This window comes from Ostrea edulis, chromosome 3 (assembly GCF_947568905.1).
Source record: "Ostrea edulis chromosome 3, xbOstEdul1.1, whole genome shotgun sequence".
Taxonomy (NCBI): Eukaryota; Metazoa; Mollusca; class Bivalvia; order Ostreida; family Ostreidae; genus Ostrea; species Ostrea edulis.
In genome coordinates this window covers 91,313,573-91,334,887 of record NC_079166.1, presented here as the reverse complement: position 1 = coordinate 91,334,887, position 21,315 = coordinate 91,313,573, and the positions used below count along the sequence as shown (strand labels likewise).

At 35.0% G+C, this 21,315-nt stretch overlaps 1 protein-coding gene across 2 annotated transcripts in view; it reads right to left on the bottom strand.

The window, feature by feature from the left end:
• Window positions 1-1,439: 1,439 nt before the first annotated feature.
• The window catches only part of LOC125675033 (uncharacterized), a 55,991-nt gene continuing 36,115 nt past the window's right edge, over window positions 1,440-21,315 (bottom strand). For both annotated transcript variants that reach the window (XM_056159394.1, XM_056159395.1), the window contains exons 8-14: window positions 20,338-20,550; window positions 15,269-15,366; window positions 12,532-13,731; window positions 12,386-12,407; window positions 12,006-12,218; window positions 10,205-10,452; window positions 1,440-1,847 (exon numbers count right to left, since the gene is read on the bottom strand). In XM_056159394.1, coding sequence (XP_056015369.1) covers window positions 1,782-1,847; window positions 10,205-10,452; window positions 12,006-12,218; window positions 12,386-12,407; window positions 12,532-13,731; window positions 15,269-15,366; window positions 20,338-20,550 — 2,060 coding nt within the window. In that variant the 3' untranslated portion in view covers window positions 1,440-1,781. The remainder of the gene's footprint in view (window positions 1,848-10,204; window positions 10,453-12,005; window positions 12,219-12,385; window positions 12,408-12,531; window positions 13,732-15,268; window positions 15,367-20,337; window positions 20,551-21,315) is intronic.

Here is a 21,315-nt window from a genome sequence, read left to right as displayed (position 1 = left end):
GGTACACTCATTTTGTATCTATTTTGCGACTTTCTTTATTAAAAGGAATAGTTCTCTAATGTGTAACGTGCAGTTACTATATAATTCAATAACTTGAAGCATGAAGCAGTTTCACTTTGCAACCGGATATAAGAAATTTCATTTCGTATTCCGATCCCGATCGAAAGTTGTTGACTGGGGATGACATGTTTTAAATCAATATACATGTAGCATCAAGCATTTTTATATCACATTAAACAAAACCAAATATATACACATACACAATGTTGTAGAGTTATTTCTTGTAAATTTTCTATATATCAATACAATGCATATCATAATTGAAATTGAATTATCTCCCTTAGACAGTGGTAAATAAACACGGTTATAATAAGAAAGATGACGACATTCAAACAGACAGACAATGTGAAATGACTTCAACATCTATAGGTATATTCCTCTTATCGTAATTTATTTCTATACAAAATTTGAAGACTGTACGATGAAAACTGTTTGAGTTATCGTGTCACAAAAAAGTGTTCATAATAACAAAGATAATGCCACACATACAGACAGACAGACAAAGTGACATGACCCCTAAATCTATAGGTGTCTTCCTCTTATTGTAAAGTATTTCTGTACAAAATTTGAAAACTGTACAATGAAAACTGTTTAAGTTATTGTGTCACAAAGAAAGTGTTCATAATAACAAAGACCATGCCATACAGACAGACAGACAACGTGAAATGACCCCAAAATCTATAGGCTTCTTCCTCTTATTGTACATTATTTCTGTACAAAATTTGAAAACTGCATGATAAAAACTGTTTGAGTTATCGTGTCACAAAGAAAGTGTTGACGGAGAGACTGGCGGACAAACGGACGGACGGTCGGACGGACGGACAATGTGATTACTATAGGGCTTCCCGCATTTCATGCGGGGCCCTAAATATTTACAATATAACAATTCACCAGAGAGTATCGCACTATTTTGAAAAGGAGATAATGCAGCTAATAAAACAGATCCAATTCTGATAAGGATTTACATAAAGGTTTTTGATAAGGATTTTATACCCCTGAGATTGAAGGAAAAAACGTCAGCAGTTGCTGGAGATGTAAACTTTAATTACTTTTTTGAGGAAATATAAACAATGATATCAAATATGGGAAGTTTGATAAATAGTGTTCCGTGTATATATTTATTATTATGATAGTGATAAAGCGACATTGAATTCTTTATAGATATGTGGTGACATGTTTCTTAGTTATGACATATGTTTGCCAGAGCCCCACAGTATGTAGGTATACATGACTTCGCTATAGACAAATGTCCTTGTCAAATATTTCTGTCTTCAATTCTTCAATTCTTCATGTATCTATGCAATGCTTCTCATTATTGTCTTCATTATGAAATATTGATTAGGGGAGAATTTGCGTTAAGACAAATGAATAAACGCCACTTGAAAGCTGACATTTTATTGCCTTTTGCTATTTACAAAGCTTTACAGAACAGACAATGTACATTATGATAGGAGTTAATCACACATTTAAATCATATGCTTTAACACGATTGTTTATACATGTATAGTAGTTGTTCTATATTCCTCTTCTTTTACTATTTACCCGAATCACCATAGGTATGACTTGATGTTCACATCATGGTAAAGTAACGTGCAATACATTCCTGAGAAAATGTACATCTCACTGAATGAAACACAGTAGATTGATGGTCATGTGTAGTTACTACGAAAACACGAATTCAAACTCGTGATTTTGAACTGGCTATTTTATCATGCATGCCATTATTGTTGTTGAGTCAGTGCCATTATGTCTTTCTTCAGGGATCCATTACTCAGTCTTAGTATTGCCTGTAGAAAAAGAAGTTATCATCAGATCGATGCAGGCTACTGACAAACAAGTTGATGGTGCAGGGGGTCTTGTTTAAAACCAGTATTTTGCAAATTCTATGATCTAGTTTGCCAATACAACCTATAATTTGGTCCAATGCTGTCTGACGTGTTTGCTGTTTGCTGACGCCCATTGTTCGGCCGTTCTTGGCACCCTGATTTTGACTACGGAAAACTCCGTTTACCTGATAAAGATATATAGCTCATGACGGGTGTGGCCGGTCGACAGGGGATGCTTACTCCTCCTAGGCATCCGATTCCACCTCTGGTATATCCAGGGATCCGTATTTGCCCGACTGTCTATTTTGTATTGCTTGTGGGAGTTTTGAGATTGATCACTGTTCGTTATATTCATCTTCCATCATGAAGAGATGAAGATATGAAAAGGTGATAAATTTCAAGCCAATATAGAACTAACTAGAATGAAATAGAACAAACGCGGACCACTGAACATACCAGATTCTTTTCCTAGAAGAAATCATCCCCAGTTAGCCGTTCGCATCCGTTGTGAGCCGTATATTTTGATCAGGTAAACAGAATAATTTGTAGTCAAATTTAGTTTGTAAAGGACGTCTAACAATTTGTATGTAACATGTCAGACAATATTTGACCCAATGACCGGTCATATTTGTAAATTAAATTATTTGAATTATTGTTAAAATATAACCAATAAGTAATACTTAACTTATTTGAATATGTTTGACAATAGGTGAAATGAATTGCATTCAAAGGTTGAAAGACAATTTATTAAAATAAAAAAAATTAGATCAATAGTTTGACAAGGACAGTTGACCGGTACGTAAATAATTTTCAAAATGAATAATATATACTTAACTAGATAAAAATATCTAAATACTTGTATTTTTTACATAATTTTAAAATGCATAAACAATACGATATGTCTAGATATTTGTGAACAATAATCATTTGTGTGGTAGTCCATGAAAATCGTCGGAGTTGTTTAAAAACACTACATTACGCCGCCCAGAAAAATACCCATCTTCTTAGGACACGCATGTTGAGTCCCTATAAATCTGCCTGCACAATATGTCCGCCTTCGCTATATGTCCGCCCAATTCTGGACCAAACTGTCCTTACATGTCCGCCTGCACAATATGTCCGCCCAACTTTTTTTCAAAGTGTCAGAATATGTCTGCCTGATTTTTGAACGAACTATTACAAAAAGTTCACCTATATTAGAATTTGATTACTATATAACGTCGGTGAAAAAGACATAATATTTCGAATTATATCTGTACAAAAGACATAATTCCACATTTATATAGTAGGGAAGCCTGCTGGGGCCATTACATAGAAAGAACCTTATTAGTGAATAAACGCAATGATTATTGCGTTTAAACGCAATTTTTCTCGTTTAGACTAAATAATCATTGCATTTAATCGCAAACATTTGCGTTTAAGCGCAATATTTTGCGATTAAATGCAATAAAAGAAAGTTCTTTCTATGTACTGGCCTCATCAGGCGTCCATAATTGCTGTGTCCGCAACGTTGTATTTTATGGATTTGTCCAACGGTGTGGTGTGTAAAATGTTGTATGCAACTGCAAGTTGTGTATTACATAAAATATACCATTAATTAAATGTTAAGTGTCATCCCCACTGAGTTTTATAAAACAATTCTGTGCTGGCGCAATGACGCTTTGACGGACGACAGCTAGCTCTCGTAGCAGAGTCTCATAACGGGATGGTCCAACAACGTGATTTGTGAATTCACGAATATGGCATGTGTTCTTTGCACTTTGTGCAGTGGAACAATGTGTTGATAACGCATGTCCGTGTCGGTTTGTCATATGACTTTGAGTTTAGTTTAACCCCTTCTCTACCGTACCGGTCAATTTGACCGGTGGCGCGTAAAAACAGGGCAACGCAAAAGGAGTGCCTCTAAATCTTTGAAACTACGGTCATAAGATATATGATCTATATATCATATTTTTGGAAATTTCCTCTATTTTTTGACTATGTAAAAATCAATAAAGTAAGTAAAGCCATTAAATTAAAAAAAGCATTTAAAGTGAAGGATGACTTCGTCTAAATATGACGCAACGCTTTGTCGCAAGGTCATTTTCCCCCTCGATATGATTTTTTTTTTATCTTCCTTATGAATTCACTATTTTCTATATTTTGGAAAATCATATATTCCCTGCTTTTAGAAGATATAAAAATTATTTTTAATGCCTGGCAAAGTTATAAGAAAATAGCTATTTTTTGCACATGATCGTTTTCTTTCGATTTTATTTCTCAATGTTTAAACATATCGGCGTTTTACCTATATTTATATATGGAAATAGGGCAAAGTAAATACAGCCTGTAAAAGTAGAGGAAATTTCCATTTTGATGGGCCCTTATTCGTGTTATAATTCTCGGTAGTTTTTATATTACGATAAAATGAAATTGGGACATGCTGCGCGGTTTTCTTTAAAATTAGCGACAAAACAGCGATCGACGCGCGTCGCACAATAAAGTGGTGAAAACTATAAAATGTGAATTGTCCTCTTTTAGTAAATTCAATACCTTTTGATACACTAAAACAATATCCACATATGTATGAAATAATCAGCCAGGTATTCTCTGCTTTTTTTAAAAAGCATAAAACGCATATTGGTTACACAACCTACATGTAACTTCATAAAACACCTATTGAGAATGTTACATCGGCAGATTAAATTTAAAATAAAAGATAAATAAAATACTTCAATTTCAGATATAAACGTTATATTTGTTCGGGATACAAATAATTTCCCCCCTGCCAAACAAATAAAACTAAAAATAAGTTCGCATATAGCCTATAGGCCTATAGTTTTATTTTTCCGTGATCGGGATCGTGGGCACCGCGGGGTTTTCTGAAAGTGTGCACGGGGAACACACGTGTTTCCGTTTCAACGAAAACAACACAGCTTCACTGTAACAGCGAAGGCTTGTATTTTACATCTTTAAAACGACCTGATGTCAGAAGAAGATGCCCTGGAATTCCTGTTGCAGGATGACCCAAACGATCATGCATTCAGTATAAATATGTACATGTAAGTTGATGTAGCCACATGGCCGACTAGAAAAAAAATTCAGTTTTGTTATGTTATGAAAAATTCACGATTAATCAACGCGATTTGATGCCATAATTTGTCGTTTCATGAAAGAAAATATTTATATTTTATGATATCTAAACCAAGTGAATAACACCCAATTGTTTATTAAGAGCTAACATCATTTAATCTGTCCTGGCCCGGCATCAATACATCTGATTAACACCCCCCTTTTCCCAGAATTCTCCCCGTACCTGACGCGCGAGTGTAAGAAGTGAGTGGATTTAGTGTACAATGAGAAGGGGGATGGTGTGGTTATAATCAGACTGGGCATTCATGGCCGCTGGTGAGAGGGCTATTTTCCAGGATTTCCCCATGTTTATTAACATTTATCTTTCTATGAATTGTAATGATTATCATAATTTGAATTATTTTCTTCATATTGTAACAGAAATATAAACGAAATGTGTTTGGGTCGAAATGGGTTGGGGGGGGGGGGGGGGGTACGTAACATCAAAGTCTGATTATGACAGGCTAATGAAAATCATATAGATTTCTCTTTTATCCAAATTCATGTATTTTATATACACTGAGTAGATGATGACCATAAATTACATGTGATCCATACATGCTGGTACTGGTATGCTATGAGCTGTGATCTTGCCTAGATTTTCTCTAATTTCGACTAAATCCACACCCCACCAGAGTACCATGCAAGGGGATTTAGACACTATGTACCATGAAGAACCAATTCAATTCTACTTTTATATCTGAGGTCACATACTTTCCCTCAGAGTTGCAGTATTTTCGCTGGACCTTGTAGGTTTTAACCTGAATTTTTTCAGTACCCCCCCCCCTCCCAATGTATATGCTAGGCATAATGCTGACACCTACATCATGCATTTTTTTTTTCATTACGCACTCTGCTACACTTGCGATGTATAATAAAATATTCCATTCATATCTAACACATCTATGTACGCAATCCCCTACCAAATGCCACTTCAAATACAGGACATCTCTATCTTTTAATAAATTTGAAATGTACTTAAGTGCGAAACTGTCCCTTGCTACCATGAAACTTATATTTTGCTTTAAAACATAAACCAACAATTCTTAATTGTAATTTCTTTTCATCTTTAAAAAGGGTATTGACATCCCGATATTTAGTGGGAAGTTCCCAGGTATCGTCCGCTAGTGACAGTCTGCTGGCAAATCCAGGCATGCGATGGAAGGATGCTTATGTGAAGGACACAGGGACACCTGATCCAAGAATTGTGGCATTTCATTCAGAGTGACAACCTGACATTCAGTTGGTATGACTTAAATATAGGGTTAAATCTGTATACATTTGGTTAACAATAAATAATGATAAATAAATCCAGATAATACATTCACAAATGGAATCATGATACACTGAAATGCGTGTTTACTGTTTTTTACTGCATTACTAGGTATCACATACATACAAAGAGACAAAATATGGAAAATCATTATTCTGTTTCTAATTATAAGGTATAACAATTTTTCTAAATGCTGACAAAAAAGGTATAGTGGCCAATACTGATTTTATTTGCAATTTCCTTTCAGATACGGGACCCGCAGATTTTAGGAAGCTGTTTTTGACAGAAGATTTGGTTTTCTCCATCTGTATTGCCACTAACCATTATGCTGAGATGGTCATATCTAGGGGGAAGGATTGTCATTATGCTTCCCACTGAAGAGTAATTGTACAGGTAGTACTAGTTTTAAAGTACCGATATTGTGAGTGATTTTCAGTTTAAAACGAATAATAAAATGCATAATAAAAAGATTATCTTTACCAAAATTAATCTTGCTGTGCGTCTAACACATTTATTAGATGTGTACTACAATTACCTCTGATAAAATTTCATAAGTAATTAATGCATACTAGTAATTTTCAGAGGGCCTTGACTATAGAAAACATTTACAGAGTCATTTGAGCATTCAAAAGCTCTGACAATACATTAGTATTTAGGGCTAAGTATTAAGAATTTTTTTTTTACAGATTTTTGTGCATTATCTTATACATGTTTGCTTTGAAGTTCCAGTCAATAGACAGATATTGGTCAATGCATGCCCCTATCGGAACAACCCAGTACAGTGTATCAGGAATTATGTCTAGAAATAAGTTTTAAAAGGTTGAATATAAGAACATTTTGTTAAATATGATGCAAGTACATTTAAATCTAGTGATTGAAAGTTAGTACTTGAACATTCGTATACGTTGAACTTACAGAGGAAAAACGGGTAGTACTTTTTGATAACATTTGATAAGGTGCTGTAACTCCTGTTGCTTAGCAACCAAATATATTTGAATGCAAAAAATTTAATTATTTTAGATTAACAATAAAGATGTTTGTTTTAATGTTGCAATATTTATTCTATTTAGTGGAACATAATGACAAAACGTCATATTATTAGAAAATGATGGATATGTACAATGTATATAAAGTACAAAGTTTCCATTTTATGACCTTTGACCTTAATTCTCTTCATCATATTTTTTGTTAAAAACCTTTTAAAATGATTAAAATTTATTTTAAGATTATATTTTTAAAATAATGTGACATTTACTAATCAACACTCAGTGTAATTGTGTTTAAATTGTGTCAAATGTATGTAGAAAGGCAAATTATGGTCAAAATTGTAATACGAGTGTTGTTACTTAGCAACCAAAAATATTTGTTTGTCAATAAAATTGATTAATTTGATTGTATTGTGTTTGTAGTATTTTCAAAGGCACATCAGTTCATACATTTAGAATTTCCTATTTTTGACTCTAATCTAGTGAGAGGGGTCGTAATATATATATTTCAGAGAGAAAAAATTGCAAAAATGTGCACATATATGACCTTTGACCCCGTAGCTCTCTTTGAGGTCATGGGATACCGTGACAAACTTGATCAAAAATTATTCCCTGTCTAATTCCTAACAAAATTATATGTCATATGCCTATCCCAAATCGTGATACATGCAGATTTTATTCGATGTAAAAATATTGTCATTTAGTCTTTAAAAACCTCTAAAATGTGCCGGTAGAGAAAGGGTTAAAACGTGCCGTGTCAGGTTAAACTTTAATTTTTAATTACATAATCTACCACATGCTCTGTTGTGTCCGACGTACTTTATTTTAATAGCCACATATCGCGTTGTATAAGTCCCGTTAGCGTGACAGTGTTTTTGTTTTATGCTATTGTTAGATCAACGACAACATGACTGTTTTAAGAAATTTAATTACGTTTAACAGAATGTGTTTGTGTGTTAGCGTAACTATGCATGACAATTTTAGTGCGATTACCTGCGTGTTGTTTAGAGTTACGTTAAACGATCGCATGTTGTATGTAGTTGCGCTAGCGTGATATACGTGTTGTTTATAATTGAGAGAAATCATGGAGCGTTGTGTGCAGTACCGTTAGCGTGTTGTTTACTTGAGTGTTGTGTGTAGTACCGGTAGCGTGGTTTTTACAGTTACCTTAAACCATTGAGTGTTGTGTGTAATATTGATAGCGTGTTTTTTATTGAGTAACGTTAAACCATGGAGTGTTGTGTGCAGTACCGTTTGCGTGTTGTTTACTGATTAGCGTTAATTCATTGGGCGTTTTGTGTAGTACCGATAGCGTGTTGTTTACTGATTAGCGTTAATCCACTGGGCGTTTTGTGTAGTACCGATAACGTGTTGTTTACTGATTAGCGTAAATCCAATGAGCGTTTTGTGTATTACCGATGGCATGCTGTTTACAATAACATTAAACCATAGAGTGCTGTGTGTAGTACTGTTAGTGTAAAGTTTACAATTACGTTAAACCATTGAGTGTTGTGTGTGTGACCGTTAGCGTGTTGTTTACAGAGTAACGTTAAACCATGGAGTGGTGTGTGTAATACCGTTAGCGTGTTGTTTACAGTTACGGGAAAACACTGTTGAGCTTGACTTCGTTTTGTTTATTCTCATGTTCTTGTTAGACCAACGGTGACATGAGTATAGGTGCGTCAGCGTAAGTTGTTTTTTTTATGATTTAATCTTTGTGAAACCAACGACGTGTTGTTTGTAGCTGAGTTTGCACAAATTCGTGTTGGTTATCATTCCATGTTATTGTACGGCCTACGATTTTGTGTGTACGTAGTTGCTTAAATGATTTTATGTTAATTTAAGATCAACGATGTGTTATTGCGTCTGCGTGACTTAAAGCTGGTTATTAAATTACATTATTTCCAGTACTAGGACGTGTTGGGTGTATTTTGTTGCGTAGATCTGACTGTGTGTTGGTTAGAATCTAATGTTATTATTAGACCAACGACATGTTATTAGATTGGGTTCGTTTGGTTATAATTTGTGTTTCCTAACGTAAATAATGAGAAAATATAACACATGATAACACTACGTTAATTTAAACTGCGCGAATATGGGACACACTTATGTTGTGTTCTCTCGCATAGGCCCAGATAATGAGAAACTTGAAGTGTGGGGCGTTGTTATGTCGTTATGTTGTCTAACGCAAATAATAAGAAACATGAAATATGAGGCGTTGTTTTGTCACATAATAACGCAATGTTTACTTGAATTAGTGTGATGCAACCGTGTTATGTTTAAAAACTTTTAAAGAGTGTGAGGGATTGTTATGTAATAGAATAATGCAATGTTTTCTCGATTGAATGTATATTTTTTCTGCGCAAGTGTATAGGATAGTGATGCGCCCATGTTGTGTTCCCTAACGTAATTAATAAGATACGCCTATAAGTCGGACATAGAGTTTTGGACCAAGAATTGACTCCCGAAAATCCGACTTATAGGCGAGTATATAGGATAATTATAATGTATGAGGACTTTTTGAAGGGACAAATATTGTATAAACTTCAATCAAATTATTTCCTTCCTCTTTAAATATCAAACTCAATGATTGTTTTAAATACAATATACAAGTAATATACTCGAAACGTGAATATTTAAACGGGACAAAACTGGCAATTTTGTAATGGAATCATATTTGTGGATGATGAGAATTTATATCAAATGAATTATAAGTTAATTTAGCATTTTAGAGTTAATCTTTTTAACTTCACTGATTTAACCGTTACTGTAAAATTTGCAAAAGTACTGGTGCCAATGAGAAATGGTATATACATACCAATTTCTAGATTGTTTGCATGGTGTGTTTTTTTCTATTTAATCATCAACAATTCGCAAAGATGACCACCAAACACCTTTATGATATGCTCGTGTATTCAATCTACATAAAACCCCAAACTATCCGTCACCTGAGATAGATCCTTCCATTTCAGTTCAAAGTCATCCTTCTCCATGAGGCTTGTTGTCCGAGTTTTATGTTGAACTTCATTTCTGTAGAGTCTGATTCTTTCCATGTCATCTGTAGGAAGTTTCTGTCCAATGTCGGGTCTCTTACCCCAGCCTTTGCTCGGTGGTGAAATACTTGGTCCGTAATTTCTCAACAATTTGTACATGACGGTCACATCAAAAGCTGCTGAAGAGGGAATCGATCTATCGGCTAAAAATGGAGAAAGTAAGCCTTGGAGACTTCGTTCATTAAATAAGATTTATAAGCAAGAAACTAGATTGACAAACTCCAATACAACACAAAGTGGGCTTTCCGTGAATCGTAATAAGGGATCTACCATGGGTAAATTATTATGATTATCTTACATAAAACACATGAGCTCTAACATGAATTCCATTCTTTTATCCTTAAATCAATAAATCTGAATATTTTTTATTCAGTTCAATGAACAAAACTAACACGTTCAACACAGATGGATGACGTTTTTATCCTGTTCACATAATTGTAGCAAAAACTCATCCTTTAAGCTGTAGCTTTAGGTTGGCCTATCACGCTGCTAATGAAATATCTCACACTTTAAAAGTATAATTCAGATACGTTAATCAACCTTTAACATACATGTGGTTTGTATATGGATAAGGGAAGTGCCACAAATTTTGACCTGTGTATGGCTATCAGGGTTGTAGCAGTGGAGAATTATTCATTGACCTGTGTCGTATCCAAAAGACCGAGTCGTTTGTCGAAGGAACTGTCAACACATGTGTAAAACATCTTAGAGTTGTTTACCGAGAGTACTCTCAATACATGTGTAAAACATCTTAGAGTTGATGCGACACCAGAACCAAACCAGGGTTTTCCTGTTGCGAAGGGAACATCTTAACTCATATTTGAAATAAAAACCGCAGCCTATTTAGCACAAGCTCAATGTTTAAGCCTGGATGATTGTGGTTGTTTGTTTTACGTCCTGTCTAGAATTTTAGTGTGTAGTTGAAATACTAGAAATTAAGGCTTATATTTAGCGCCCACATTGATTTTGAGAACAAGGCATACAAAACAAGTGGTGTTTTAAAAACATGTACCCTCCCACGTGAAAATATTAAAAAAGTTGGTATATCTGTATTGATATTCAATTCGGTTAATTACTAGTCAGGGATAATCACACCAATAAGTTTGATCCCTGTCAGACAAAATATTCTAAAGATAAACAATATTTCCATACCCAGGCTGAATTGATTTTTTGACATTCTGAGATACAAAATGTAAAGGAATCATAACATCACAAGACATTTCAACAACGGGAGTAATATACTCTTTCGGGACTGTCAATACTGTTCTAAGTCAAGTTTGATGATTGCTAAGCAAGGCCTTCTCCATATATTGAGCAAATATATGCTGTTTTTTTTTCTTTAAATTTTTACGATTGCCCTTTGATCCTGAAATCAGCAGGGCACATCTATGTTCTACAGGAACCAGTTTAGCAAGGTACACGCATGTCACGCAAAAGGATCGTTAAATATTTTTATATTTTCAGACCGAATTGGCCCTTACTGTTAAGCCTTTGACTTTGTGACTTGAAACATAATAGAAATATCCTATTCTTTAGTGAAAAACCATATTAGATCTTTAATGTTCGTCAAGTATAGTGTTCGGGGTTTGTAGGATAAAATCGGGCGACACTTGATGTATCAACCGGAATGTGGAAACCAATATCACCCTTTTCAAAACAAAGCATAGCTAAAAGTAAAAAGCAATGATTTGGATACCAGGAAATAACATATCACATTGGTCTGCATCAAGCTTGTGATGTCCATGCTGTAGACTATGTTCGTTATTGGTGAGTGCAATAGCTAAATCCATTGGTGGAAATATTTTGTCAAAATATATCTGGAGTGCGTCTCGTCCAATCTTCGTGAGTTCGTCAAAAGTCTTGAAATATTTCCTTGGTTCCGGCACCGAGAGACTGGTCCACTCCAAATCTGAAACCGACAACTTAATATTATCAAGAATTTTAGATTTATGGGTTTACCCTACACTACACTTGAAGCTGAAATTACCACCTCTGATATGATGTGCATTTGTTAACACGATCTGCATTTGATCGGTATCTTAGATAAAACTGAAGTGAAAGTAAAAAGCTACTTACTCGTTACCTCGGTTAGGACATCCTATTAAAAGAAATATATTCACTGTAAGCAAAAATGATATGCATGGATTCTACATACTTTCTTTAAAAAAAAATGTACTTCTTAACTAAATGGTGAATTGTAAAACGCTTATTGATGAAGATACCTGCTTCCAATAGAACAAAAGAGCGGATTCACTCAGGATATGATAATTTATCATTCCATGTTTTGGGCAAGAGGTGTTTCCTTTCCTATGGATTTCTATCTCTTCAACAAAACAGTCATCATGTTCACGAAACACCTCCTGTTTTGAACATTGATATCCTACAGTGTACATGATGTTTTTGTGGAAGTTACTTGTTAGACCATTCAGTAATTTTTCAACATTGTCACGAATTTCTAGTGTGACAACTTTTGCAAATGGAAAATTGCCGGGTTGGAAAACTTGAAGCTGAATTGAATATTTATTCACAGCCAGTGCTAGAACATGTCCCTTATAGCGAAAACAGGCCACATTTTTATATAGGCAAAGTCCATTGTCTTCCAGAACGGTCCATTCGCCATTGGTTTTTGTCAGACAAGCAACAACAAGACGGAAATAAAAGAAATATGGCAGGAAGTGAAATCGAAAGACCAATACCGATGTTTTACTTTGGATGGATTGAAAAAATCTCTCTTCTTTTTCACCGAAGGTCATCTTGTTCATACAGGGAATGTAATGTGCTTCGGTACCAACTGAGATGAGACCAAGCCGTTGCATGTATTGCAACAAGGTTGCTTTGTTTTCATTCATTTCCCAGTAGTTAATTTCAAAGCGCCGACTCTCCCAAATATCGGTCAAAAGTCTGTCTAGTATATGACCACTTTTGTAAAAGGAACTCCAATCGCGGTCATTGTCGACAATATCCCTGACATGGTTTGAATCAGTTATTATGTTCTTAAAAGAATCAACGAACCATTGGATGTCAACGATGACAGTCTCGGCAAGAGACATCCCATCAAGGTGTAGTACAACGCCTATATCATGGTAAAATCTCAGGATATCGCTCATCTGTGTGTATTTATCTTCGTTTTTACCAAAACATTTATTCAATAATTTTGTAACAGATGTCATTCTCACTCCCTGTCTTCTGAGTTCTCTGAGTACGACTTCAGACAGTGCCCAATCTATAGGAATGACTTCCCTCCATTTATCTTGTTTAGCAATTGAAACTATGCACTTCTCTAGCTCGGAAAGCGTGTCCTGAAAAGATGAACCATCAGATTTAAAGCCCACAACAAAGCAGCGTTTCCTGTCTAGGTGTGACTTCAGATGTTTGTCGAACTTTAAACTCTCCAGGATGCTGTTGTAGAAGGTGTCGCAGTTCTAAAAACGAAATATGAAAATTGTATAGGAAATCAAACATCATGGCATTCGATTAATCAAATCAAAAAATGTATTTATCATAATGTTACGACATTGTCAGAATTGAAATTATTCTAGTTCTAGTGTTCTTTGAAAATAAAAACCTGTGCTCATAAGCGTGTGTGTATACACACCCCGTCGTGCTAATCAACACCGGATTTCAGTAACCCTAGAATACGTCGCATGGGACGATGTGAATTATAAAGCCTCTAATACACTGTAGTGTTCATGTTTAACAAACCATTAGTTGATTACGAACAGTCACAAATGTCTAGATAACTTAACAGCCAGTCACTGAATAAACTTGAAAGCGGGCATATGGCTGAATAATCGCCGTGTCGGCTTTAAACCATAAATAAATCGTGACAGATGGAAGGCGAATATAACGTTTACGATAACTTAATATTAAAAGAGTCGTCTCTTCTGTGATCAGCACGGATAATTATATTGTGATGATTTAATGTTATTTGCAAACACCGACTTTCAATGCGTGTAGTGCTGTCTGATGTGTTTTAATCCACCATTCATCCATTCTCTTATTAAATTGGATTTGATAACAGTGACTTCGTTTACCTGATCATATAGAGTGTTCACAAAAGGCTTGCACAATCAAAACAGGGTGTTTTCATTGCTCCCAGATGTTTCCAGGGGTTATTGTTTGCCCTGTTCTCAATTTCGTAGTCTCTATAGAATTATGAGATTGGAAACAGTTCGTGATCTTCATCTACTTTACCTTCGGATGATCAAACGTTATATCAAATGAGAATATACACTCATGTACTTCCGGCATCAAAGGTAAATAAAATTATATCAAAAGAAATCGAATATCATCAAAAGTGATCAAACATGGCCCAAATCACATGACGAGTTTAATAAATTCCAGCCACTCTTTTTTAGTTGCGTGGATTTGAACAACAATTTATGGGTAGGCACACTTTCTTTTGCATATAGCATTGCTTCATTTACATATAAAGGTTGTTACAAATTCTGAGCTTTGGTGATCTTTCTCAAAAATGTCGATGCGAATTTGCTTCACAAAGTTTGAAAAAAAACAATTTGACATTCTTAATTTTATATTTCAGACAAGTAGAGGCCTTCCGGTGTAGTATTTAGGAAATTAACTAACTCGGAGATTATTAATTATTGTTGATTGGTTAATTGATTGCGATGTAAAAGCCGCTTTGGCAATATTTCAGTCATTTTACGGTGGGCACACAAGGCATCACCATCGTATCCTACACTGAGCATTCATGCAAGTTATAATTTGAAGTTTATATGAACTTAGTGCTATAAATACAAAACAATCCATATCTTTTTGGTCCAAATTTGTTCAATTTACCTTCAAGCTAATGTGTATTAATAATATGCTTTCCAGTTTCTTTTTGTTCTTGTTCCCAATGTAATAAAACCATATAATTTGTATGTAGTTTCCCGTAGTAATGTATTTACATTCATTGCATAATGTTCTCTAATTAGTTTAAAAGAATATACACGATACCTGAGCGCTGGTTTCGTCTAAATGTGTTCCAACGATGATCACTGGGGTGTCATTGTCACAGTAGGTATGTACTGACTTCAACCAAAACAATAGGTATTCTGTAGAAACACAGAATGTTATCTATCAACAATTACAATTCCACATGTACTCAAATATGTTGCACTGTCAACTTTACAAAATAATTCAATAATAATGTGATATATTACACTAGAATAACGTGAGGCACTTGCACAACAAACAAATTTCTTTAAATACAGAAAGGGGAAGATAACGAACAGTGATCAATCTCATAATTGCTATAAGGAAAATAAAATAAAGAGTTGGGTAAACATGGACCCCTAGAAACACCAGAGGTGGGGTCAGGTGCCAACAGGAGTAAGCACTACTTGTTTAAATATAAAGTTTAATCGAATTGCAGTTCCACTGTCATTATATTTTAGCCGTAGGACTGACGTCAGACTTAAGGATCTTTAACAAGAATAAGGATCGCCATAAATGTCCTGAGCTCAGCTTTCTTATTTCACCATTTACCGCTCGAATGGTTGTAAGAGAGTTTTCACACGTTGAAGAGAACACTAGCAGACCAGTCACATTAAACTGTTTTGTGGTTTGCCATCTAATTAAAATCCTTATTTGCAACAAATTTCAGACAAAGTCATTAGGCTATTATTACCTTGCTACGGGATACATACATTGAGGACATACTCGGTCGCAAATGCGGAGACATTGCGCTCGACAATATTAGTGGTAATGCTGATATCCTTCTATAAGCACATCTTTATTGTTGACATGCATATTTAACTACTAGCATACAGAAATAATGTGTTAGCATCTGCACTGGCCTCTGGAGTTATTGCTATGATAAACGTAACAGAGAGAAAAATGATTCATTAATAGTCCAGTTTCCACATAAGATCTAGACGAGATAATATTTTTGATTTATCGTATTTGCAGAGTTTTCCCCATATGTTCAATTTTCTGAATTTGCTAGAAACGCATCGATAAATGTGTTTACAGCTGAATTATACTTTCGCATTCAGTTCCCCGAACTGTACATTGACGTTGCGCTTCGTTTGAGTATTGGTATACATCACATCCTGGTGAACTTTAGTTTCCGAGGGTCTCTACAGTCCAGTAGCTAAGTAATTCGTTTGTTGTTATTTCGGATTTGCAAAATGTCGGCTTGAGCATCACTGAAGAGGTATTGTGTGTCGAAATGTGCATCTGGTGCATCAAAATTGGTACCGTATAAATTTTACATTACGACCCCTGGGTCGAGGCCTCTGCTGGTGGACTGCTAGTCCCAGAGGGTCTCTACAGCCCAGCAGCTAAGTACTTCGTTACTAGCTTGAAAATACGGATTTATATTTAATTGCTGTGATAAAATTAAAAAATTCATTTCAAAATAAAGTATTGTCTCCCTCATGCATTTTATAATCTGATCCTTAGGCGAATTTGATTCCAGTCTTTGGCACTCTGTTTTTCCAATTAGTTCTTACACTTTTATTGCTATTTCGGATCTCCTAAATTTCGGCTTGAGCATCAATGAAAATACAATATATGTCGATTTGCGCATCTGGTGCATCAAAATTGGTATCGTATAAGTTTTACATCATGGTTACATATCATGGTGCATTAGTGGTTCTCTAAAGTAAAATAGGAAATATATGATGAATGGACAACGTATGCTGCATGGATACAGGATATCGCATACACAACATGATTAAATGCAATAAACTGCACTGCCAGGGTACATGATGCCCCTATCTGGAAATTCGTGGACAGAACGGATATGTATGTTTCCTTACTTACAGTAATGGGGTGCAATGCTGTCACTTGTATTTTGGAATAACATTCTACGCCAGATTGTGTTGAACCTAGAACTAATTGCAACAGAAATGTTTTTATGTTCTTTGGATAGCTTACAGTGTCCCTAATGCTATATTAAAAATCGCCATCAATTGAAATTTTCATTATATAGATTTTTGGGGTAAAAATCACGGATTTTTAAGAAAAATCGCAAAAAATGGAAATCATAGATACAAAGCTTTAGTCTGAAAAATAGGCCATTTTAGTTATTTGAAAATTAAATACTGCATCATAAGGAACAAAAATTTAATTTCTAGTACCATACATACGTATTTTATGGGACAAAAACGTCATTTTTGGTGAAAATTAGACAGAAATGTGATTTCCAACAGCTAAGACTGATAATTAACTCTCATAAACAAGACAAAACAAGTTCTATTTAGTAAACCTCTTAAATAACGTTTAAGAAAGTTATCATAATGTTTTGATTCACAGCTATCTTTTACATTTCATCTTTATTCCTATATCTTACTGTTTTTAATATTATGAATCCTCGGAATCGGAATCTTCATTTGGGCTAATACCGTTCACGCAAGTTGTGCCTCGACATTCGGTGCATGCTATTGAGCATTCTAGTCCATGTTTTCTGCAGTTGCAACGTTTGGTATCACAACTGATTTTGCATCTACAATAAATTGTTTTTAAGAGTTCGTCAGGTGCAGGATGCATGATTGATCTTCCAGGTAAGCACATATTCCATTGAATGGTCCACCCAAAGTCCGTCAAATTCAGGTTTTCGTCATTACCAGTCCATTGTTTTACTTGATAGAATGCTCTAAGAGAATGATAATTTGTTGCATTTGACGTTGGTGGAAGAGTGTGCACTTCAACCGATGTTGTACATGTAATTACTAGGGCTATTTATCCTTGAAATGTTACTTTAAATTGAATATACACTAAAATTTTCCCTCTCCGTCGCACAGATCTATAGGTTAGAGCATTCGAATCCCGGGCGTGACAGAACTAAGTCGTTAAAATAGGTAGTGACAGTTCTATTGCCAAACGCTCGGCATCAGGTGTGAATGTCATGGGTCCTCGGAGATGACCTTAAAAACGGATGTCCCGTGTCACAGTAGGTGTGGCACGCTAAACAACCCTCACTGCTCAATGGCCGTAATTACTGAGCAAAGGTCTAAAGTTGAAGCCCTTCACCGGTCTTGGTGACGTCTCCATATGGGTGAAAAATTCTCCCAAGAGACGTTAAACAAGAAACAATCAATCAAAATTCTCTCTCATCTGATAAAGTATTTTATTGTTATGCGAATTGCTACTCTAAAATTTTATTTAATGGCGCATTAAAACATTTCATATCATTATAAAGTATGATCTCTCGCCATCAAAAGAGTGATACAATCTCTAAATTATCTTCTATGATATTTTTGTTATGAAATTATATATCATATGAGATGCTTTAACAAGCCAGATAAAATTTTGGTGTAGTGATCCACCTTAAGGTATTACCTGTAAAGCTAAATTCTCAACAAAGAGAAGCACCACAACATATATAATTTTTATTTATACATGTGTATAGTACACATACCTTTTGTTACAGAATATAAATTGTAATTTGCATAATGTCCTGAAAGTCTTGTCGAATACCCACGGCTGATCTCGTCTTTTACTCATCTGATGAGTAGAAGACGAGATCAGCCGTGGGTATCCGACAATGTGAATGCAGGGGCGTAGCTAGAAAGAAATGATGTACGTGCCAAAGGAGGCAGGAAGTCTGGAGGGTCATCTTAACCCCCCTGCCTCTCGTGGGCCTGGACGAAACCGTAGTAGGAGCACAGGTGTAAAGTTCCAGAAGCTATTGGGGTTTAGCATTTTCTCTTGTCAAAATATGTATATAAAGTGAACAACGCCCGAGTTTGAAATCGCTTAACAGAATTTGTAAGTTTTACTTTCTTGTTAAACAAGCGTTCGGTTGATTTTCTCTCTCAAAATTGCAACAAATAATTTATTGAATATCAAACAAAATAATATATAAATGTTTTGACATTCATTAAGAAGTATTTTCTCGAATAAAATGGAAAAAACGTAAATAACGAAATTTCTCGGTACCTTTTTTGTTAAACACGCGTTCCATAGATTTATTTTTCGTCTGCATCCCCCTTCTGTCGGATTTCGCGAATTATTTTGGTACGGAATACTTTTGATTATGATCGTCTGAAGTTAAACTAGAATATCCTTGACTAAATATCATTTGAAATACGCCCAATATTGGTTAAAGACGGATAAAGAACGGTTTTATATTACTTTAGAGCATTATGGGTAAGTAGCGTCTGTTATGTATGGATTTCGTGTTTATTTTATGTAAGTAAAAGTTTATCGGTGCTGAATTATGAGGTATATCAACTAAGATATGAACTATTTGTACATTTGTATATAAAACCTACCAAAAAATTCAATTTCTACTGTTTTTAAACCATGATTTCCATTGTCTTGCTATCTCCGGGATTTTTTTTTTTTATAAAATTCGGAACTGGTTATGGCGGCCCAATGACGTTATTTTCATTTAACAAAATTAGCAACATTTAAAAATTGTTATAATTTTACTTAGACAAAATATTTATGTGGCGATTTTCGAATGGGTGTTCTAGGGATTTAGTTCAAAGTTTTTACGCATTTATTTTTTCTGTTGCAATTTGTTCTGGGTCAATTATTATTATGACTGGACTATAGATGTTCTTCATCATCTAAACCAATTTTGATGGTATAATGTCTCACAGTGTCCAATGATATTTAGACATGATATGAATGTGTTTAGCCTTATAATGTCATACTTGGGGCAGAAAGAGACAACGTTTCAATATTCGGACACGATAGCCACAAACTCTCAAAGAGAGGCCAAGGGAGGTCAGGGCACACTTTGTTCCTAAGATAGATCAGCTTATAGGAGTTATGAGATTGATCACTGTTCGTTATCATCACCTTGCATCAGTTTAATCCTAGGCCTAGAAATGCAATATTTGATCTGGGATGAAAAATCAAGAGGTACATACGGAAAGGCATACGGATATACGGACTGGGAAACTTACACCATAATACAGTCCGCCGAGAGATGATATGGGACATCTTGATATCTACTTCCAATAAAATATCTAAGTATGGAAAGGAAGTGCACAACTTTGTGGTGACTTTCATTTTGAGTTCACAGGGATATATCCCCATATAGGGAGATATGAGAATATATCACTTACCCCCATAAGACCAGTCAGTAAACATGGTCCCTGCCTGTTCACACAGTGCTGGATCAACTTTCTCATCGAATGCTTTAGACATGTCAATGACAAGAAGATAGAACGCCCTTCTGCTTAGGTAGACCTGATGACATGCATAATATGCACACTGTCCACCAAAGTCCACAACACTTAATAGTTGTTTCATCTCTTTGTCTGTGTCAACTGGTAGATCTGATAGAAAACATGACGAGACATATAAACACAATGACATTAAGGAGAAATACTACTTCTCAATAATGGTTGCCTTCATTTGATACTTGAATGAAAATATAAATATTAGAAATACGTGTATTTGTATATCTTTTAAATCTCCTAGCGGGGTAGCTCAGTTGGTTTACATATTGACAACTGATCCGTAGTTCGTACATTCGATTTCAACTTAGCTTTCTTTTAAATTACTATTTACTCAGTCGCCTACATTTTTTCACTAAATTGGGTTTATTTCAAACTTGCCCAGTTCAATATATTGTATATATCCTCCACTGCTCTATCCATATCAAATTTTGTGGTGTGTTATTCGTCTTTATGGCAAACATACAACAATGCGTTCAATTCATACTTCATCATGAACTATGTTTACTAGTATATATGCTTGTTGTCCAATGCAAGATTCTTTAAATTCGTATAACAAACTTTGCCTTTTTTAGGTGAAATTTCACAAATAGTGATCTATGCATGATACGTGTCCCCTCTCTCGGCTATTTCTTTACCGATACTTTTAAAAGTCCACATGATGCATTCTTTTGTAAGAACTTGACAATATACAGATCATGATTAAGAATAGGAAAAAGGACAACATTTTATTTTAAACTTGATCGCGATTAATTTTCGGTAATGTTTCCAAGGCTGTGCATAGTGCACAGAATGAAAGAAGGCATTTTTTCAATTAGAAATACATTTTATCCTTGTTTCGATATCCAGCATTTTAGTTCCTGC